Source organism: Chelon labrosus, assembly GCF_963514085.1.
Source record: "Chelon labrosus genome assembly, chromosome: 13".
Lineage (NCBI taxonomy): Eukaryota > Metazoa > Chordata > Actinopteri > Mugiliformes > Mugilidae > Chelon > Chelon labrosus.
In genome coordinates this window covers 30,043,297-30,065,475 of record NC_140346.1, presented here as the reverse complement: position 1 = coordinate 30,065,475, position 22,179 = coordinate 30,043,297, and the positions used below count along the sequence as shown (strand labels likewise).

The following is a 22,179-nucleotide window of genomic DNA, read 5'->3' as shown; positions in this document are numbered from 1 at the left end:
GTATCTATGACAGATGTGTGTTTATCTTGCTGTTCTCTTCTCTTCTCTCTTTGCTATTCTCTTCTCTCTTTCTTCTGTCTGTACCCGGCTGGCCTTAGGCAGATGGTTCCTCCATATGAGCTGGGTTCTGCTCAAGGTTTCTTCCTGTTAAAAGGGAGTTTTTCCTTGCCACCGTTGCCGTCAGGCTTGCTCTGGGGGTTTCAGGCCGGGTTTTTGTAAAGCGTCTTGAGACGATTTGTATTGTTATTGACGCTATATAAATAAAATTGAATTGAAAAATTGAAAGCCAAGCAACCTACAAGTGCCAAACATTTATGGGAACTTCTGCAACAGACTTGGGAAGAACTTTCTGAAGAAAGAATGCCACGAGTGTGTTCAGCTGTTATATCTGCCAGGTGGCTGTTTTGATGAGTGAAATACATTTTGGTCTATAAATTGATTCCATGATTTCTTTTTCAACTCAAATTGCTTATTTGTTCTATGCTTTCATTTCAGAGTGCAATGAGACACTAAACTGAGTAATTTTCAGTAAAAAAATGGAAAAAGTGTGGTTTTGGTGGTGACTTTTGACCGGTAGTGTAGGTGATATCCAAGACAGCTACAAGTACCTTGGTATCCCACGGGCTAATGGAAACCATGAGGGAGTCACAAGGAAGTCAACCACAACCAAATACTTCCAGAGAGTAAGGCAGGTCCTGAAAAGTCAGCTGAATGGCAGGAACAAGATCCAAGCCATCAACATGTATGCAATACCAGTCATCAGATACCCCACTGGGATCATAAGCTGGCCAAAGGAGGAGATAGAAGCCACAGACATCAAGACAAGAAAGCTCCTCACCATGCACGGAGGGTTTCACCCCAAATCCAGCACCCTGAGACTATACACTAAGCGGAAAGAGGGAGGCCGAGGACTAGTGAGCATCAAGGCCACTATCCAGGATGAAACATCAAAAATCCAAGAGTACATCAGAAAGATGGCCACAAAGGATGAACTGCTAAGTGAATGTCTCAGGCAACAGAAACTCGATAAGAGTGCAGAGGAAGAGGAGCAGACAACCTGGAGGGACAAGCCCCTACATGGCATGTACCACCGTCAAATTGAAGAAGTGGCTGATATCGAGAAGACCTACCAATGGTTGGAAAAGGCTGGACTCAGAGACAGCACAGAGGCACTGATCATGGCAGCACAAGAACAGGCCCTAGGTACAAGAGCCATAGAGGCCAAGCTCTACAAGAGTAGATCAGATCCAAGGTGCAGACTATGCAAAGATGCCCCTGAGACAGTCCAGCACATAGTAGCAGGGTCTGTGTCATTGTTTCTACAGTCTTCTCCAATGTCTCCAGATTTATTTCCATCCAGTGTTGCATTCATTTTCCACCAAGATCTTGTATTGATGATGGGAGAGTCTGACCACTGAGCAAAGCCTTCTCCAGCACATCCCAAAGATTCTCAATGGGGTTCAGGTCTGGACTCTGTGGTGGCCAATCCATGTGTGAACATGATGTCTCATGCTCCCTGAACCACTCTTTCACAATCTGAGCCCCATGAATCCTGGCATTGTCATCTTGGAATATGATCCATTGATGGAATAACCTGGTCATTCAGTATATTCAGGTAGTCAGCTGACCTCATTCTTTGGACACATAATGTTGCTGAACCTAGACCTGAGCAACTGCAGCAACCCCAGATCATAGCACTGCCCCCACAGGCTTGTACAGTAGACACTAGGCATGATGGGTGCATCACTTCATCTGCCTCTCTTCTTACCCTGATGCTTCTCCACTATCCTTCCAGTTTTTAATAATGCCTTGGACAGTTCTTAACCCAGTTTTAGTAGTTTCTACAATCTCCTCTGTTCTCATCTCTGCTTGATGCATGCCAATGATTTGACCCTTCTCAAACAGACTAACATCTTCTCCACGACCACAGGATGTGTCTTTAGACATGGTTGTTGAAGAAGCTACTCATTGCATCAGTTGGGCTTAAATAACTTGTTGTCAGCTGAAAGATAATCATCCATGCAGTAATTATCCAATAGGAGGCTCCTACCTGTTTATTAGTTAAATCCAAGTGGAGACTTTTTTCTTGGCCAGGCAGTCTAAATACAGGGTATAAAGTAAACAATATGCTAATGTATATAGGGATAATGCATTAATATGGATATACGATATATATATACCTTTTACAGTATATAGTGAGATGTAAAAGATATTTAAGTTATATAACTAGTGATCAATGATCACAGCCCAGTTGGTTCCTCAGGGAGGAGTTGTAGAGTCGTATGAACCGAGGGACAAACAACCTTTGTTTAAGGTTCTAGTTTATTCAAGGTCCTTTCATCTACCACCGATGTCAGGAACTCCAGCTCTGCTCCTACAACAGAGTCCTCCTTCTGGATCAGTTTGTCCAGCCGTGAGGTGTCCTTCTCCTTAGTGCTGCCTCCCCAGGACACCACATTCTACATTAGACATTCATTCATTCATTCGTCTTCTGTAACCTCTTGTCCTGTGAAGGGTCATGGGGGGCTGGAGCCTATCCCAGCTGTCATTGGTCTAGAGGTGGGGTCCACCCTGGACAGGTCTCCAGTCTATCACAGGGCTAACACAGAGACACAGACAACCATTCACACTCACACTCACATGTCTACATTAGACAATTGTCCACAAATGTAACTGTCTTTAAATCCACATTAACATGAATGGATAAATGGAGGCAGATGTTGTCTTTCAGTCAGAAACACATTCAGTGACACACAGAGCTCTCTCTAGCTGGGACAGCACGAACCTAGCCTGGACCCGTCCCTCCAAGAGGAGGACCCGCCCCTATCGCTCTTTAGCCAATCACGAGGCTGCATGTTACATGCTGGCTCTGTCAGGTTTCCCACGATTGGCTGAGAGCCTCTTCAGTCCTCAGCTAAGATCCCAGACACAAGGAGGCACGCTGCAGGATTATTTTAAGGAGAATATCAACGACATTGACTTTTCACAATATTTGTGTCTAAAACTCTGCAGCTCCACAACAGCCACCTACTGAGGCCAGTATATTATTATGATCCACAATGGATCGTTTCTTAACTCGACCAAAGAACAATCTGTCTCTAAAGACAGAGTCTCACTGAACCCTGAACATGTTTAAAATAAAACATGAATATATTTCAATTTCAATTTCAATTTCAATTTTATTTATATAGCGTCAATAACAATACAAATCGTCTCAAGACGCTTTACAAAAACCCGGCCTGAAACCCCCAGAGCAGCCTGAAGGCAACGGTGGCAAGGAAAAACTCCCTTTTAACAGGAAGAAACCTCGAGCAGAACCCAGCTCATATGGACATGCGTGTTATGTGACTAACTTAGTATTTACTGCACAATAACAAAGTACGTTCATAAATAGCCCTAGGCACATTTTAATATAAAACACTGTTTTATATCCTTGACCTGAAAAAAAAAACTGTTCTACACATTACTGTATGTATTATTCTACTTGTTGCACATTATTCTATATATATATTGATATTCTACGTGTTGACATGACAGGCAGACGACAGGAAGTCTGTTTAAATCATCTGACATTCAAACTGCATTAGACATGTTTCACTTCCTGTTTGTATCAGTAATGTTCAGATCTGTTTACAGCCCAAATTCATTGATCAGCTCTTTTCCTATTAATTATTAGTCAGTAATCAATAATGTCTTGATATATAATCAGAACCGTCAGAGTTTAAATGTGTGGTTGTTTACTGAGAGCTGGTCACGGGTAACAGATGAGTCCTGTAGGATTACAGAGTAATGATCAGCATGCTGACCAGGCTGAGTGGATGGAGATTATAAATGCAGCTGATCAGACTGATCGTCTTCAACACACCGTCGTCCAACGTCTTCATCGCTGCTGCTGCAGGTTGGTCAAATACAGATCCCTTTATTGATCAGCAGTTTAGGGTTGGTTGTTGTTCAGATGTTTTACTGAGATGATTTGAACATTTGTGGATCAAAGAACATCATGTTCTGAGTTTACCTGCCCAGGTGGGTTTTCTCTGCAGTGCAGGTTACCATGGTAATGTCAGGTTAGCTGCTGATCAGTCAATCATTGGAGAAGGTTCCTAACTATAGAGGATCAATAATAGCTTTCTCACGTCCTGATGTTTACAGATGTGTTTAAATAAAGTTGGTTTGACTCAAAGGAGACGAGATTCAAACAGGATTTAACTGATGAACAACAACTTCTGTGTCTCAGGTTCAAATCCATCAAAATGAGTGCGAAACATGTCGTCTTCAAGAAGGTCTCCAGAGACAAGTCGGTGAGTTCTGTACAAGTACACAAGAGTACTAGTATAGTTACTAGTAGTTGTACTAGCCGTTGTTGTTGTAACAGTACTAGTAACAGTAGTAGTAACTGTAGTAGCAACAGTAGTAGCAATTGTAGTAGCAATTGTAGTAGTAGTAACAGTAGTTGTAATAAATTCGTAGTCGTGGCTTCACCAGCTACTGGTACAGTCATCAGAATAAAAAGTGGCGCTTGCCTGGTTTGTGTCTCTGAAGTGCTCTTGAGCCAGGCAACCTCTCTGACCTGCTCTCTGTGCTCCAGGTGGCCGTCTATATGGGCCAGAGGGACTTTGTGGATCACTGTGACTTCGTGGATCCAGTCGGTGAGTTTTCTGTTAATGTGGACAGAGTTATTGTTGTTAGTGCTGGGTTAAATGTTTAAAGTTGCTCTACAGTTGGTCTAGAGTGAGACTAGAGTGGGTCTATAGTTTGTCTAGGGTTGGTCTTGAGTATAGAGTCGGTCTAGAGTCAGACTGGAGTGGGTCTAGAGTTTGTCTCCTTTGTAATGTTATGTAGGTTATCTTATTATTTGTTTTATTTTGTTTTATTTTCCACAATTATTATACTATATCTATTGTTATCCCATTGTTACTGTGTAATCTCGGCTTCACTGAAAATGAGGACACCCTCAATGAACCTCCGAGAATAAATAAAGATTGAATGAATGAATGAATGAATGGTTGTTCTAGAGTATAGAGTCAGCCTAGAGTCAGACTAGAGTGGATCTAAAGTTTGTCTAGGGTTGGTCTAGAGTTGGTCTAGAGTCGGTCTAGAGTTGGTCTAGGGTCACTCTACAGTCGGTCTAAGGTCAGTCTACCATCGGTTTAGGGTCAGTCTAGGGTCAGTCTACAGTCAGTCTAGGGTCAGTCTACTGTTGGTCTAAGGCCAGTCTACCATTGGTTTAGAGTCAGTCTACAGTCGACCAAAGGTCAGTCTAGGGTTGGTCTACAGTCGGTCTAGGGTTGGTCTACGGTCAGCCAACAGTCGGTCTAGGGTCGGTCTAGAGTTGGTCTAGGGTCAGTCTATAGTCGGTCTAAGGTCAGCCTGCAGTTGGTCTAGGGTCAGTCTAGGATCAGTCTACAGTCAGTCTAGGGTCAGCCTACAGTCGGTCTGGGGCCGGTCTAGAGTTGGTCTCGAGTTGGTCTAGGGTCAGTCTAGTGTCAGTCTAAGGTCAGTCTACCATTGGTTTAGAGTCAGTCTACAGTCGGCCAAAGATCAGTCTAGGGTCAGTCTACCATCAGTCTAGGGTCAGCCTACAGTCGGTCTAGGGTCGGTTTAGAGTTGGTCTAGGGTCGATCTACAGTCAGTCTAAGGTCAGTCTATAGTCAGTTTAGGGTCAGTCTACCATTGGTTTAGGGTCAGTCTACAGTCAGCCAAAGATCAGTCTAGGGTCAGTCTACCATCGGTCTAGGGTCAGTCTACAGTCAGTCTAAGGTCAGTCTACAGTGAGTCTAGAGTCAATCTACCATTGTTTAGGGTCAGTCTACAGTCGGCCAGATCAGTCTAGGGTCGGTTTACTATCATGCTAGGGTCAGTCTACTTTCGGTCTAGGGTCAGTCTACAGTCAGTCTAGGGTCAGTATACCATCGGTCTAGGGTTAGTCTACAGCCGGTCCAGGGTCAGTCTACCATCAGTCTTGACATTGAGTGTTTTATTTGAAAGTAAGCTTCAACACAAAATATTTTTGTTGCACGGAGAAATGTAATTTTGTTTTCTCTGTAGCAGTTCATTGACTTCATAAATTCAACACACCAAAGTTTGTTCATACATGGCGTATAGGTAAAAAACGTTATATGCTGTGTTACCTTTATTTTAAATGTCAAAAGGTTTTGTGGTCCAAATGGCTCTTTGAGTGGTTAAGGTTGCTGACCCCTGGTCTAGGGTCAGTCTACAGTCGGTCTAGGGTTGTTCGGACAACAACTCAGATAAATAAATAGTAGTTCAGTGTTAATTAGTTTTGTCTTTCTGTCTTCTACAGATGGCGTCGTTGTGATCGATCCAGTGCAAACCAAAGGGAAAAAAGGTCAGATATTCAACCTTTGACTTTATCATCTGATCTGTAACGAGAGAAAGTTACTGATTAATATCTTAACATCTGTTCAGTCCTGCTCCATCAGGTTCTACAGTAACCTTTAATCCTTTACTGGAGCGGCTCCAGATCTGGACTCATTGCTGATGTCCATACATGGACTCAAACTTAAGTTTTATTCTAATCTTTGGACAGATGATGCTTATGAAAAGATTTAAGTGTTGGATGTCACGGGCACCTAGTGGCCAGTCCTGGTACTGAGTGTTCTTAGATGTTTAGTCTGAAGTCCTGTTAATAAAACCTGTTGATCTGTGTCTGCTAGTCTTCGTGATGCTGTCCTGTACATTTCGGTACGGCCGCCAGGACATGGATGTGATGGGCGTGGCCTTCAGGAGGGACCTGTTTTTGGTGACCCGGCAGGTTTACCCTGAGCTCCAGGACAAAGAGAAGCTGACCCACACCAAGATCCAGCAGAAACTCCTGAGGAAGCTCGGAGACAACGCTTTCCCCTTCTTCTTTGAGGTGAGTACCCCCTGGCCTTCTGCTCCAACCCTGGTCTAATTCTCATCCAGACCAGATTCTGATCCAGACCTGGTTCTGGTAAAGACCTGGTTCTGATTCAGCTTCTAATGTTGTCAATTTCATGTGTTCCAGTTTCCAGACAACCTTCCATGTTCTGTAGCTCTGCAGCCTGGACCGTCTGACGTGGGGAAGGTAAAAATTACTCATTATCATCCATTCACTCGTCTAGTCGTTAATTGTTAAATATTTTATAAACATATATTCAGATGTTATATAATAGTTGTTATATATAAACCAACTTAAAGCTCTTTCAAACATATGCTACATTTCAGGTCTTAGATTCCATTAAAGAGTTCTACCTTTAAACTCGTTGTCTATATACTGATGACCACCTCCACAAACCTAGACAATCTTCTGATTACTGTGGAATCTGGAACAATAATCTGAAACCAGGACATTGATCTGGAACCAAGTCTAAGTGGTTGACATCTTTACAGAACATTTGTAAACATCCACGTGGTAATGAAATGTTCCTGTTCCAGATTATTATGCTCAGCTTGAGGTGGTTCTTTCCTGGTCCTTGTCCAGCTGGTCTGTGATTAGGGTTAGAAGGGTTTGATGTGATCTGATGTGTTTGTGCGTTGGACAGAAATGTGCCGTGGAGTTTGAGGTGAAAGCTTTTTGTGGAGAGAACCAGGACGAGGCGATCCACAAACAGTGAGTCTTGTCTTCATGTCCTACATGTCCTCATGTTCTTCATATCTTCATGTCTTCATGTCCATCCTCATGTCCTCATGTCCTTCATGCTCTCCATGTCTTCATAGCCTTCATGTCCTAATGTCCTCATATCCTTCATGTTCACATGTCCTCATGTCCTTCATGTCCTCATGTCCTCATATCCTTCATGTCCTCATATCCTTCATGTTCACATGTCCTCATGTCCTTCATGTCTTCATGTCCTTCATATCCTTCATATCCTTCTTGTTCTCATGTCTTTATGTCCTCGTGTCCTTCATGGCCTTCATGTCCTTCATGTCTTTTGCAGGAGTTCTGTCCGTCTGTCCATCAGGAAGATCCAGTTCAGTCCTGAGAACAGCTCCGTGGTTCCTCTAGCAGAGACCACCTTTGAGTTCCTGATGTCGGAGAAACCTCTGCACGTCAAACTCAGCCTCCCAAAAGAGGTCAGATTGAAACTGGTCTCCATCTGTCTTGCTGGATTATTGTCCTGTCTAGGACATGTCTCAGAGCTCTCAGACTCTAAGACACCACCTGTCTGTGTCTCTCTCTGCAGACATTTTACCACGGAGAGCCGCTCAAAGCCAACATTGAAATCACCAACTCCTCCAGCAGGAACATCAAAGACATCAGTGTGTCGGGTAATGTCCTCATCATCTTCATCATCCTGGCATGATGATAAACGTGTCATATGATGATAAACATGTCACATGACTGATGAGCCTGTCATGTCTGTGTTCAGTGGAGCAGGTGTCCAATGTTGTTCTTTACTCCAACGACAAATACGTCAAATCTGTGGCCAAAGAAGAAACCGAGTGAGTTTTTAATCCACGCTCTTTGTTTAATTAACGGCGTCTTGTAGCTGATATCTAAGAGTTTCACCACTTGGTTCTGTTTCCCAGCGACTCGGTTCCGTCCGGTACCAGTCTGAAGAAGGAGTACACTCTGTACCCTCTACTGGCCCACAACAAGGACCGGAGAGGACTGGCTTTGGACGGACGACTCAAACATGAAGACACCAACCTGGCATCATCCAGCATGTCAGAGACACACTGAGCACAACACTCATTAGACACCAGTGGTTCTGTCATTGGGTTCTTAAAGGACAGGTTCCTGAAGGAACAAAGGATGTCAGGAACTTTAGTTGATTAGATCTAATGTGAAATCTGGATCTTGTCGTTCTGTGATTTAAAGATGGATGAATCCTCGTCATCCAGATGAACCGATAAACCAGAGACTTTGTCCTTTGATCATCAGGATCTACAGATCAGTCTCAAGAATACACTGACCTGTTCTAAATTCATGTTGAGGTTTTATCACAACAAAGGAAATGTTCTGGTTCCTGATGAGTTTTGACTCATTTAAATGTTTTAATCCCATCTCATAAAACTAGAAGGTGGATTTTATTCATTACTAAACCACAGAAGCACATGTTGAAATCATCCCCACCTTTAATTAGTTTATTTTAGGAAAATACATTGTCCAGTTGGTCCATGACTGTCTCTCTGTCTATGTGTCTCAGTGTGAAGCAGGAGGTGCTGAAGGAGGTCCAGGGGATACTGGTGTCCTACAAGGTGGTGCTGAGGATGATCGCGTCTGGGTGAGTTGACAATATCATCCTGGATTTAGAGAACGTTCATCCACGATAATGAGGAGGTTTAGATGAATCATTTCTGTTGATTCTGGGGTTCTTCTGTCCCAGCATCAGGGACATTAAAAGTCTGAGACATTTGTGGTTGTGGTTCTGGTTCTGGTTCTAAATGTTAAGATTGTACGTTGGCCCTGAGTCTGATTGTGATCAGTTTAATCAGACATTAGTTAGAGTCCAGTCAGGTTGTCATCTGGTTCATGGGAGACCTGGTGAGACCGTCGGGTTCTAGGAGACATTGGTTGTAATGAAGCAGTCTCCTGCCTCTGGTCCAGTCAAACAGAACATGTTGAATGCTGACAGACATTTGTCATCAGGTGAGTGTTGCCAGAGAAGCCCATGTACTGTTTAGGGCTCAGATAAGTCATGGTACTGGAGGCCTGAAGTAGGGCTGAACGATATATCGTTATCGTATCTATATCTAGATATGAACATTCAAGATATTAATATCGAAAAAGCAGCGATATAAACGATATAGACCAATGACAAACATATGAGGGCGGGAGTGAGGGAGACGGAGACTGAGACGCACACACACACTACACACACTACACACACAGCGGGGAAATTAAAAAGAAAGAAAGTAAAGTGAGTGTGGAAGATAATGCGGCCGGTGGCCGTGCAGAATAGAGGGTGACAATTTTTCGGGACTGCTGCGGGTCACGGTATTCCCGCGGGAGTCTCGCAGTACGGGAGTCAGTTTCACTGTTGGTAACGTGATAGGGACGGGATAGAGCAGATAATCAACGGGAGCGGGACAGAGCCAGAGATTAAATTAAAAAATGACGCTGCAATGCGGTGAGTGCGCCCAACTTTAGACAACAATATAGGGAGCGGGACGGGATTTAGGAGTCTTTCTCTCGTGATTTTGCGGGACAGGATTTTTGTTGGGGGGCAGTCACGTGATCGGGATATGACGGGAGTATTTTTGTGGGCTTGGGATGGGAGCGACAATTGATTACCGTGTCACTAGTGCAGAATCTGATTTGGTGCCAAAACATAAATCATCTTCCATTATTTGGAGGTATTTTGGATTTAAAATGATGATGTAAACCAGAGCGAGGTGTCGTGCTGGTCGCTTGGCGAAAATTGCGACGAAGCAAGATAGCACAAGAAACATGTTTCACCACATGAAACAACACCATCACGTGCTGCTCTAAGAGTGTATTGTGAGAAACACCGGGGACTTCTCAGTCATCCCAAAAGAAGCCCAATCAAAGTTTGATTGCTGATGCGTTCAGTAGCGTTACACCGTATGAGTCGACGTCCACCAGACATAAACACATTACAGACGCTATAACATACCACATTGCAAAAGATATGGTACCTGTGTACACAGTCTAGAAAGAGGGCTTTAAAAAAATGGTATCGATATCGAGATATCTGGCATAATTATCGAGATATGAAATTTTGTCCATATCGTTCAGCCCCAGCCTGAAGGCTCCTGAGAGTCAAAGGGTGGGGTTGGGGTGGGGTCGGGGGGGTATGCTGTTCAGGTTCCTTTTTCTGGTTCTGGTTCGGGTCATGGACTCATGGTGTTTCCTGTTCTCTCTGTTGGTGCTGAACTATAGGATGGTTGGATCCAGGTACGTTGACTCTGAACCTTCTCAGTTGTTTTGAACCAACATCTAGACTCACCACTGTGCCTCTCTTTACAGTGAGGTGTCTCTGGAGGTCCCGTTCAGACTGATGCATCCCAGACCAGAACCAGGTATGTGTCTCAAAGCTCAGGCTCAGTTCTGGGACCAGGGTTTAGCCCATGTTTAATTACAGGTTTAGCCCAGAGTTAGCTCAGGTTTAGCCCAGAGTTAGTCTAGGTCTAGCTCAGAATTAGCCCAGGTTTAACTCAGAGTTAGTCCAGGGTTAGTCCAGGTTTAGCCCAGATTTAAGACAGGTTTAGCTCTAACCCTTCATCCTCTTTCAGTCTTCAGTGTCATTCACCAGTGTCATTCACCAGACACCAGGCAGCAGTTTATTGATCAGTTTATTAGTTTATTGATCAGTTTGTTAGTTCATTAATGAGTTTATTGATCAGTTTATTAGTTTATTAATTAGTTTATTGATCAGTTTATTAGTTTATTAATTAGTTTATTGATCAGTTTCTTGATTACTTTGTGGATTTGTTTAATTAATCAGCTACTCTGATTATTGACTGAAGCTGAATGGCTGTTCGTAGAGTTCAGGACCAAAGGTGTGACCTGGTTTACCTGAAGGTGGTGGAGAGCTGATTGAACTCTGACCCTCATTAAATTCATGATGACTTTATTTCAATAAAAGATTCAATTAATTATTCTCAGATTGAAGAGTTTTATTAATAACCATCGTCTCTTTCTCTGCGTCACCTGTGATGAACATCAGCCAAGGCGAGGTGAGGACTGTTTGATTTTTATAAAATATTAAATAAAAATTTTTTTAAAAATGTAAAATGTAAAAAGGTAAAAAAAAAAGTATATATATATATATATATATATATATACACACATATTAGGGGTGTAACAGTGCACACAAGTCACGGTTCAGTATGTACCTCGGTGTGGGGGTCACGGTTCGGTACAACAGAAAAAAAGCAACAAAAACTCACACATATGTGAGACTAGCTTTTTTCATTTATTTTGATCAGACACCAATTGACTGAAAAAAATAAAAACCACCTCCTGTTATAAAAGTCAAAAATATATGTAAAAAATAGACATATCGGGGTGATACCGTCTTATGTGCGTTAGCATGATGTGTTTCCAGCGACGTACCGCACCTCCACCAAACATCGTGGGCAGACAGTCTTTGTCCGGTCCACCACTCACGTCCCATCACCGTTATGTTGCACTGGGAAACCCAAGTGTTCCCACACTGGTGATTTAAATGAAGCCGGCAGCTCTTCCAACTCCACACTTCTCTTAGTACATCTATGCTACACACTCTCCATTACTTTTCTTCTTCGTCTGTTTTCTTCGACTTTCTTTTATTTTAATAGGCTACTCACTCAGACGTACCGTACTGTGACACCGCGGGACAAATACAAATACAAACCGTTACACCTCTAATATATATATATATGTGTGTATATAGTTCTAGGTTCAGCTCTTTCTCCATCAGATCAGTTCCTGTTTCCGTCCCAGAGTTCTCTCAAGAACTATCTGGGAACTGAAGTGGAATCTGATCCACTTGTTCCTGCAATGAAATCACTGAAGGTCCACTGATCTGCTGATCTACCCCTGTACCCTGTTCCCTGCCCCCGTTCCCTGTCCCCTGCCCATGTCCCCTGTCCTCTGTCCCCCAGTGAATCAGATGACATGGTGTTCGAGGAGTTTAAGCGGGCCTACCTGAAGGGGGTGGTCTATGGGGACGACGACGAGTCCCCCACCGAGGCATAAACTACAAACATGGCGCCAGAGGACGGACACAGCCGGAGACACACTCTGGTCCTCTGTCCACATCAACTGGTTCACTGATGATTAATTGGTTCCATTGTGTTCTCTGGAGCACCACCTCAGGACAAACTCTGGGGGGCACCAGAGAACCTTCCCCAGCTATGTCTCCCAGAAACTTCAACTCTGTCATAAACAAATCATTCTGAACCGTTTCAGAAAGTTTTAAACTCTGAGAACGTCCTCAAGGAAAAACCGTCCACATCCTCTTATTGTGATGGCGCTCTCCGATGGTCGGAGTCATGAAGGTGGGAATTTAAAATTAAACATGGATGTTCAACAAATCCCTGATGAGTTTCAAAATAAAAATAAAAACATCGGCCTCCATCCACCCCGACCTCCTCATTCCTCTCCACGGTGTCAGCGTAGTTTCTGGGAGTCAGAGCTGAGATCAGTTTATTGATCAGACAAATGTAGACGTGATGACGAAGTCGCTGCCAGAATTATCCTCAGATGTAGAACTTTAATCTCCTTTTTATTTCCAGCCATGTTTAATGACCTCTGCTTCATGTTCAGTTGTTTCTAAATGTAGGTGCAGACAGAACCAAACGCTGCTCGTAATCAGAGCAGGAGTTACGCTGCTCTGATTAAAGAATAAAACATTAAAAATCTAATGACTTGTTTTAATTGTTCATTTCCTTGTTAAGTTACTTCTGCAGCTGCTGCTTCCTCCTGGATTTAGTAATGGGAGTCACTATTAAATGTATAATCTAATCCATTCATTCACTCATATGAATAAATTCTGTCAACTTTCTCTGAAAGAAATGAATTGGCACATGTCTAATGAACTAATGAATGAATTTCAACGCGATGAGCTCATTTAAAACTTTATAGTTTATTCTGACTTTAGTTTAATCAGATATAAAGAGCCTTAATACTCTGCCCAGCAGGGGTGATGTTTTATTGGAGCTCCACAGTCAGTGAGGTTTATTTCAGTGGTGAACAGGTGTAGTTTCTCTTCTGAAGGAACAGTTTAGTGAATGTGGAGTTTCTTCAGTTGCAGCTTTGTCTCAGTTTTATTTAGTCATGTTTAGAAAGAACTGCATCAGAGAAACAAGCCAGCTGCTTTCTGTGATGAGGATATGTTTCCTGTTGGATCTGAGGATCTGCTGGAAATTTCCTGATCTGACTTCCAACATGTGTCTGAGTTCATTTATGTGTAATTAATTGTCATTAACAGGAGAGTCGTCTGTTATGTGTTGGTTTTATTGTTGATCTGCTGTTCAAAGAAGAAGAAGAAAGAGAAGCTGGTCTTCATTTTAATTTACAACAGTTACAACTAATGAAATTTCAGTTTTGTGTTATGAATCAAAATAAAAATCTGGGCCCGTATTCCTAAAGATTCTTAGCGCTAAGAGTTGCTCCTAGTGGCCAAATTCTAAGAAAATTCTTAGAATCATGACGTTTCCCTCTCAAAGTTAGGAGTAGCTCCTAGTAAAGATAAAAGCTATTCCTAAAGAATCTTAGCTCTTAAGAGTGCTCCTAAGGTGAGATCTGCTAAGAGCAGGGAGGAGGACTTTTAGGAGGCTTAGGAATTTCTTAAGCAGAGGAGAAAATGGCTGAAAGAAGAGACAGGAGAGATATTCTCCAAACACTGAATGACAATCAAGCTTGTTACAATCGCAATACAGTGGTCCCTCGTTAATTGCTCGAGTTACGTTCTAAAAATAACCCGCAATAGGCGAAATCCGCGAAGTAGTCAGCTTTATTTTTTACAATGATTATAAATGTTTTAAGTTTGCAAAACCCCTCACTACACACTTTATACACTTTTCTCAATAACTTGCAAACATACCGCACTTCAGTCACACTGCCAGCGATCAAAGATACTGTATATGTGAATTTGGCAAGCTGAACGCATTCTGTACTGTAGCTACAAGAGACACCTTACGGAGAAGACTGATTGACAATGGTCTACAGTCCCTTAGCCAATCAGGACGCAGAAGACGACACGCAGGCTCTCTCTTAGCCAATCAGGACGCAAAAAACAATGCGCTGTAAAAAATAAAAAAAAAAAAAAAAAACATGCAAAATTGCACTAAAAAAAAATCCGCGAGGCCGCGAAAGGTGAACCGCGTTATAGCGAGGGACTACTGTATCATCGGAAATGAAAGTCATCACAACACTGAGGTATTTAGCAACAGGACAAATGCAACAATGCAGCAGTGATGACTTGGGGCCAAATCTACGTCTTTAACACTTTTATTCTCATTGACCAGTTGATCCAGAAGCAAACACTGTTCCTCTGTCCAGTTGGGTTTCCTACTTCATTTCGTCTCCACTGCTGTTCGGTTTTTGGAAGATTTGAACATCAACCAACACTGCTTCTTCTAGGCCGGTTAGCAATCACAGAAATTGATGAAAGCTGAGCCATTTTACCCTCGTTAATACCAAATAGGTGAAGTGCAAAATGTTACCAGTGTGGTAAATGAATGAAAGCAAATAAATAGAACTATCAGCATGTGAATACTGTGGTAGTGGCCTGAGTTTAATCACACATTTTATAGGATACTTTTTAAAGTATAGCTTACTATTTATTTATTTTTATGTAAAGTATTATTTATAATTATACAGTCTAAATAGAGATTAGATTCTGTTATTAAGTCTATTAATTTGACGTCCATTCTAGGCCAATTAGAACCAAAAGTGTATTTTTATCTAGGTTTTAGGATCAACCAATCACACCTCTTGAAATGATGACTCATACCTAGCAACGGGGTCAACCACACCTCCTCACTAAGATCAGAGTTTCTGTCCATTCCTTGCTAAGAGTTCTCTAAGAATTTTCTGGAATCACTCCTAAGCTAAGACTCCTAGCTAGGAACTTTTAGGCTAAGATAGGAGCTCTCTGAGAGGATTCTTAGAATCTTTAGGAATACGGGCCCTGGTGTTGTGGCCAGATATCAGGCTCTGGATGCTCCAGATCCTCCCTGTGAAACGACTGAAAACACCTGGAGACCGCTGTTGTCTTTGTTCTTGTCTTTGTTCTATTGTTGAGAATCGAGCACAGGTTCTTCGGGGAAACCCGGCCCAGCTGGGACAGTGTCAAGAGATCCTCAGATGACTCTAAAGGTTGGAAGTCACACCGGTTTAGAGACAAAGACGGACATGAAATGGGAGAAAAGAGATGAGCACCTGCTGATAAAGACACAAACTATGAGAGGAAACAAAGAAGAGACGATTGGGCCGACACTACAGGATGTTATTACAGCACAGATACAATCAGCCACCACCCAGCGTCCTCAAGGAAGTCATTTAATGAAGAAGAACAAACACAAAGGAAGCCACATCTTCAATAAACTCAGTTTACAGTGACTGGATTAGGGATGATTCTGACATAAGCCAGCGATGAAATTTGGATCTTTGAAGATTTTATCACAGTTCCAACACGGCTTGAGTCTCATGATCTGACCCACAAAGCTCCACAGTCTAGAGCCACCTACTCTACTGGTACCTGGTTCTACCTCCACATGAATTTATCTAGTCTCTGGGTCGTCATTGTTTGATGTTGGCCATCACTTTAACCAGAGGCTGTGACCCTGGGTCCTTCATGTTGTACACGGTAGACCTTGATGTTGATGAAGACATTCTCTGTGTCGATGAAGATGTTCTCTGTGTTGATGAAGATGTTCTCTGTGTTAATGAAAATGTTCTCTGCGTTGATGAAGACCTTCTCTGCGTTGATGAAGACCTTCTCTGCGTTGATGAAGACCTTCTCTGCGTTGATGAAGACATTCTCTGTGTGGTCGTTCCTCTGTCTTGGTGTTTGGATCTCTATGTTCAGGAGGATCAGGGTGTGGTTCTATGTCTGACTCAGACCAAAAGGTTTCTGTTTTGACCAATTCAAAGTAAACTTAGACCTCTAACTCATTCATTCAACCACTATTAGAAATGATCACATGAATAAGTGATGTCTGTTCATTAGTAATGAGAGCCTTTTAAAAGATTCTGGCCTAAACAAGGAACTAATCTGAACTAGAATCAACTCAGGAAATACATTAGATCTTAACATGTGAGAGACTTTCTATCTTGTTCCAAAATCTGGATCATGTCCCCAAGTCACATGGACCGGGCTAAATGTAGACCAATCAGGCTAAACACGGATCAATCAGGCTGAACACGGGCCAATCAGGCTGAACACGGGCCAATCAGGCTACCAATCAAATCAAGGGACCAGGTGTTAGGACTGAACTGGTCTGGGTTCATTCTGATGTTCATTACAGGAACAAAGCTGAGACAAAGACGACTGGACTGGTTGAGTTCCTTCGGTGGATGAATCATCTTCATGCTCTTTAGGTCCAGCTGTCTCAACTTGTTTTTTGATTTCCTTTGAGAACCTCCATCTGGTTTCAGGGTTGATTTGTGATGTTAGTCTAATCTACTTTTGTTCAATCAAACATTTTTACGAATATCTCGTCTACTATAATTTATGTGGCCACCCCTACTGGTGACTATCAGTAATTCCTCATTTGGTGGAGCTAAGGGGACCCTCCTGTAGGAGTGGGGGCTGTGGACTCAGGTGTGTTACCCCAGGTGTATCCTCCAACTGGGGTTTTCATAGGAGGAATGGGGGCCCTGAGTAAAACCAGATCACAGGTGTCTGGGTTTAGCAGGAAACCAGAGAAGGTGCTGCTGGCCTCGTTCCCAGCGTACATGCCATTAGTGAGGACGTCTTTCACCTGAACCCACACCCTGTCCCCTCTGGAAAGGTGGAGGACCACCGACTGAGACGTGGTCCCCAGAACCCTGGGCTCGGTGGTTTTCACAATGGGGATGAAGTTCCTGAAGAGGCCAACCTTGAGGACCCGATCATAGACGGTGAGGTGGTAGCTGAAGACGTAGGTGCCGTTTGCAGGGGCGGTGTAGTGGCCGGTCCCAGGGTCATAGTGCCCCTGGATGTTATAGAGGACATGGGAGAAAACCACAGGAGCGTTGGGGGGTGGGAAGCTGGATGTCAGTCCTGCAGCGAAGGCTGACTGGATAGCAGGCATGCAGGGACCTGGAGGACCCATCATCCCCATGTACCCCATGTCTCCTTTCACCCCATGTGGCCCTGTCTGCCCTTCGGGGCCCATCCTCCCCTCATCCCCTTTGTCTCCTTTGTCTCCTCTTTGGCCTGGACTCCCATCTACTCCGTCTGTGCAGTTACACTCCCCCTGGGGCCCCTGATCTCCTTTCTCACCAACTGCTCCAGAGACCCCAGGACGCCCCACATCACCCATGTCACCTTTAAAACCTTTGGTTCCCACAACCCCCGGGGCCCCGGGCAGACCTCTAGCTCCTGCAGGGCCCGGCAGGCCGGATGGTCCTGGAGGCCCCTGGCTAGCCTCGCAGTTATCTGGACAGATACCATCGTCTCCTTTAGGCCCCTGATCCCCTTGACGGCCTTCCAGACCTTGCTCACCTTTCTCACCTGGAGGTCAACAAACACCTGGTCAGGGTCTGGACTTAGACTTAGACTTAGATAAACTTTATTAATCCACAAGGTCACATATTTTTGCTTGGTCACAGTAGCAGAGTTGCACATAAAATACACTCTGAAGAACCACAAGTAAAAGAAAGATAAAATAAAATAAAAATAATATAAGCAAAAAATGTGCAAATGGACCTGAAGAGACCAGTGACATGGAACTGCAGCAGCACTTACCTTTGAAGCCTCTGCCTCCTTTGAGTCCCATCGGCCCCTGAGGGCCCCGGTCTCCCTTGTCTCCATCGTCTCCTTTCTGTCCTGCAGTTCAAAGACACCGACATGTTCAGAGAAAACACTCAACAACAGAACCAGTTGACCAATCAGGAGGCTGCTCACCTTTGGCTCCTAGTCGGCCCACAAAACCTGGAGGGCCCCGGGCCCCCGTCATCCCTCTTCTTCCAGGACCTCCTGGAGTTCCTGATGGAGAGAGACACATCAGTGAGGACTCAGTGCTGCCACCTTCAGAAGGTGAACTACAACTTAGTGCTGCATGATCATACCTGGGAGGCCCCGGGGCCCTTGGCTTCCTTTGGGCCCCTGGCTGTTCTGACACTGAGTGCAGAGACAGAAGAAGGGGATCTGGTCTGGGGGGGCCCCGGACTCCAGCAGCATCTGGCAGTAGTTGCTGCTGCCGGTGATGTCGGTCTGGTAGACGCTCAGACTCTGGGAAGAGGGGGAAGGGGACGATGTAGGGGGCTCCCAGCCATCAGGGGCCAGGGGCTCCATGGTCGCCATGACAACAGGGAGGGACACAACAACCAGGAAGTGAAGAAGAGTGGTCGGCATTGTCTGCAGAGACAGGAAGGGTCATTAATCACTGATCACATTTATTAATTAATCACTGATCACATTTATTAATAACTGATCACATTTATTAATAACTGATCACATTTATTAATTAATAACTGATCACATTTATTAATAACTGATCACATTTATTAATTAATAACTGATCACATTTATTAATAACTGATCACATTTATTAATTAATCACTGATCACATTTATTAATTAATAACTGATCACATTTATTAATAACTGATCACATTTATTAATTAATAACTGATCACATTTATTAATAACTGATCACATTTATTAATTAATAACTGATCACATTTATTAATAACTGATCACATTTATTAATAACTGATCACATTTATTAATTAATAACTGATCACATTTATTAATAACTGATCACATTTATTAATCAATAACTGATCACATTTATTAATAACTGATCACATTTATTAATTAATAACTGATCACATTTATTAATAACTGATCACATTTATTAATAACTGATCACATTTATTAATTAATCACTGATCACATTTATTAATAACTGATCACATTTATTAATTAATAACTGATCACATTTATTAATAACTGATCACATTTATTAATAACTGATCACATTTATTAATTAATAACTGATCACATTTATTAATTAATAACTGATCACATTTATTAATTAATAACTGATCACATTTATTAATAACTGATCACATTTATTAATTAATAACTGATCACATTTATTAATTAATCACTGATCACATTTATTAATCAATAACTGATCACATTTATTAATCACTGATCACATTTATTAATAACTGATCACATTTATTAATTAATAACTGATCACATTTATTAATAACTGATCACATTTATTAATTAATAACTGATCACATTTATTAATAACTGATCACATTTATTAATAACTGATCACATTTATTAATTAATCACTGATCACATTTATTAATTAATAACTGATCACATTTATTAATAACTGATCACATTTATTAATTAATAACTGATCACATTTATTAATAACTGATCACATTTATTAATTAATCACTGATCACATTTATTAATAACTGATCACATTTATTAATAACTGATCACATTTATTAATTAATCACTGATCACATTTATTAATAACTGATCACATTTATTAATGAATAACTGATCACATTTATTAATCACTGATCACATTTATTAATGAATAACTGATCACATTTATTAATAACTGATCACATTTATTAATTAATAACTGATCACATTTATTGAGCCCCTGAATGAAACAAACTGAATAATTTAAAGTGAATACAATTTTATCAGTAAACAGTGCGTCCTCAGACAGAAACATGTTCAGCGTCAGTAACATCTTAATCATGATTGATAAAGTTAAATCAGCTGTTCCTGATCCCAAATAATCATTCATGTTCAGACAAACGTCTCTGATCTCTGATCAATGAAAATAAAATCAGACAGATTCTCAGGCAGCTCCTGAACGGTCTGTTCAGATCTGACTGAAACTCTTCCTGTTGGTTGAACACCTGCTGGAGGATCTTTAACTCGTTTACAGTCAGGCCAGTTTACCTGAAACATCTGGAACAGACTGATTCCAGCTGTTGTTAAAGAGACAGTGACGTCTGACTAAAGTACAACTAATTGATTAACAGTGGAAGTTAAAACATTAAACAAGAAACCTGTGTCCACACTGAAGGGAGTTACTCATGACACACGTTTTATCTTTAATGGTTGCAATTATTAGTAATTCAAAAGATAAATATTTGTATAAAAAATTTGTAAAAATTTTGTTGTTCATGTTCCTCAAATTATATATTTTAATGTTTAAACTTGTTTTTAATGTTTTGACGTGATGATCCTGTTTCATTCACGTTAATAATAATCAATGATAAATTAAAAACTCACCGACTTGACGTGTCTCGTCTCCGTTGTTACCTGGAGCTCACCTGTCACACAGCAGCTAATAAAACACCTGGACTCCGCCCACTCCGCCCACATGCAGCCCCGTCGGCCCCACACACCTCAGTCAGTGTGTGTGTGTGTGTTTGTGTTTGTGTTTGTGTTTGATGCGTAATGTGACCTCATTACTATACAGGTGTCACATGACATGCACACTAACACACACTAACATGTACACACTGACCTTTCAATCATCATCCTCACTGAGTCTGAACTGATGAAGGAAACTTCAGGTCTTTTACCTACAGAGGTTCCTCGCGCTGGAATTCTCATCTTCATGTAGAAAAAATATCTTCATCCCTGTTAAAGTCCAGACTGAAGACTCATCTACATCAAGACTCCTAATAGTTTCTTTTCCCAGCACAGTTTTGATTAGATCATCTTTTATCTTTTATCCATTCATGCTCACCCGCTCACACACAATTATTTTTCACTTATACATATTTATAATCACATATATATGTGTGTGTGTGTGTGTGTGTGTGTGTGTGTTGTTTTCTTTTTTGCTGTTGTGTTGTTGAGTTGTTTTTGATTCTTTGTTCATCTGTGGTGTTTTGTATAAGCTCATACAGGATTTATTTACTTCTCCTGCACTTATTATTCTTGTTTCCTTTTTTTGTTCTTTATTACTGTCCTTGTTTTTTTTTTTATGGTGCAAATACACAAATAAAACATAAAAGTCATGGTGTCACACCACCTGCTCCATGAACGTCTTCATGTAGACACCTGTCCCGTGGACCATGGTGTCCTCAGACCAGTGCTGGTGGACCGGCTCTAGTTGCGTATCTGAGAAAGTGAGTCTTTCATGTGAGCTGACCTGGTTAGGACGTCCCAGGTGATCATGTACAGGTGTAACATGATCCGTCTCTGTATGGACGATCCAGGATGAAGGCCGACATCTGATCCATCTCAGACAAACGGTCCATAGGTGTGACTCCAGCAGCGTCCTGGGAATCAGGAGGACCCATGTAGGTCAGCCGTGGAGGGATGCAGTCATATAGGATCAGGTTCAAGCTGTTCCCAAAGTCCAGACCACACCTCCCCACGGTCTGAGACATGGATTATAAGGAGATGATTTGAAGGAGATGATCCAGAGACCGGGAGATCAGGATGTGTCCTGTAATAAAACCAGAGACCGGGACATGTCCTGTAATAAAACCAGAGACCAGGACATGTCCTGTAAGAAAACCAGAGACCGGGACGTGTCCTGTAATAAAACCAGAGACCAGGACATGTCCTGTAAGAAAACCAGAGACCGG

The 22,179-nt window shown here is 42.2% G+C and overlaps 2 protein-coding genes across 2 annotated transcripts; one reads left to right on the top strand and one right to left on the bottom strand.

The window, feature by feature from the left end:
- Positions 1-4,250: 4,250 nt before the first annotated feature.
- LOC311498745 (S-arrestin-like) lies at positions 4,251-13,032 on the top strand (the record flags this gene model as incomplete). The annotated part of the gene is made up of 14 exons (XM_084559469.1): positions 4,251-4,298; positions 4,586-4,646; positions 6,302-6,346; positions 6,675-6,874; positions 7,007-7,066; positions 7,524-7,591; positions 7,920-8,055; positions 8,166-8,250; positions 8,352-8,424; positions 8,512-8,649; positions 9,132-9,209; positions 10,829-10,843; positions 10,916-10,972; positions 12,535-13,032. The coding sequence occupies 14 exons, from the start codon at positions 4,251-4,253 to the stop codon at positions 12,626-12,628; spliced, it is 1,158 nt and encodes a 385-aa protein (XP_084415595.1). The 3' UTR covers positions 12,629-13,032.
- Positions 13,033-15,916: 2,884 nt separating this feature from the next.
- LOC311498742 (uncharacterized protein) lies at positions 15,917-20,923 on the bottom strand. Its single transcript, XM_084559466.1, has 5 exons — positions 20,867-20,923; positions 18,653-18,941; positions 18,489-18,569; positions 18,330-18,410; positions 15,917-18,095 (listed from the first exon to the last, which is right to left on the bottom strand). The coding sequence occupies exons 2-5, from the start codon at positions 18,936-18,938 to the stop codon at positions 17,161-17,163; spliced, it is 1,383 nt and encodes a 460-aa protein (XP_084415592.1). The 5' UTR covers positions 18,939-18,941; positions 20,867-20,923; the 3' UTR covers positions 15,917-17,160.
- Positions 20,924-22,179: the final 1,256 nt, after the last annotated feature.

Excerpts from the sequence above, each read along its gene's own strand:
- LOC311498742 (XM_084559466.1), bottom strand. The coding sequence starts at position 18,938 with ATGCCGACCACTCTTCTTCACTTCCTGGTTGTTGTGTCCCTCCCTGTT. Across the intron at positions 18,411-18,488 it reads GGGCCGACTAGGAGCCAAAG|GACAGAAAGGAGACGATGGA; the intron begins GTGAGCAGCCTC and ends TTTGAACTGCAG. Across the intron at positions 18,096-18,329 it reads AGGAGGCAGAGGCTTCAAAG|GTGAGAAAGGTGAGCAAGGT; the intron begins GTAAGTGCTGCT and ends GTTGACCTCCAG.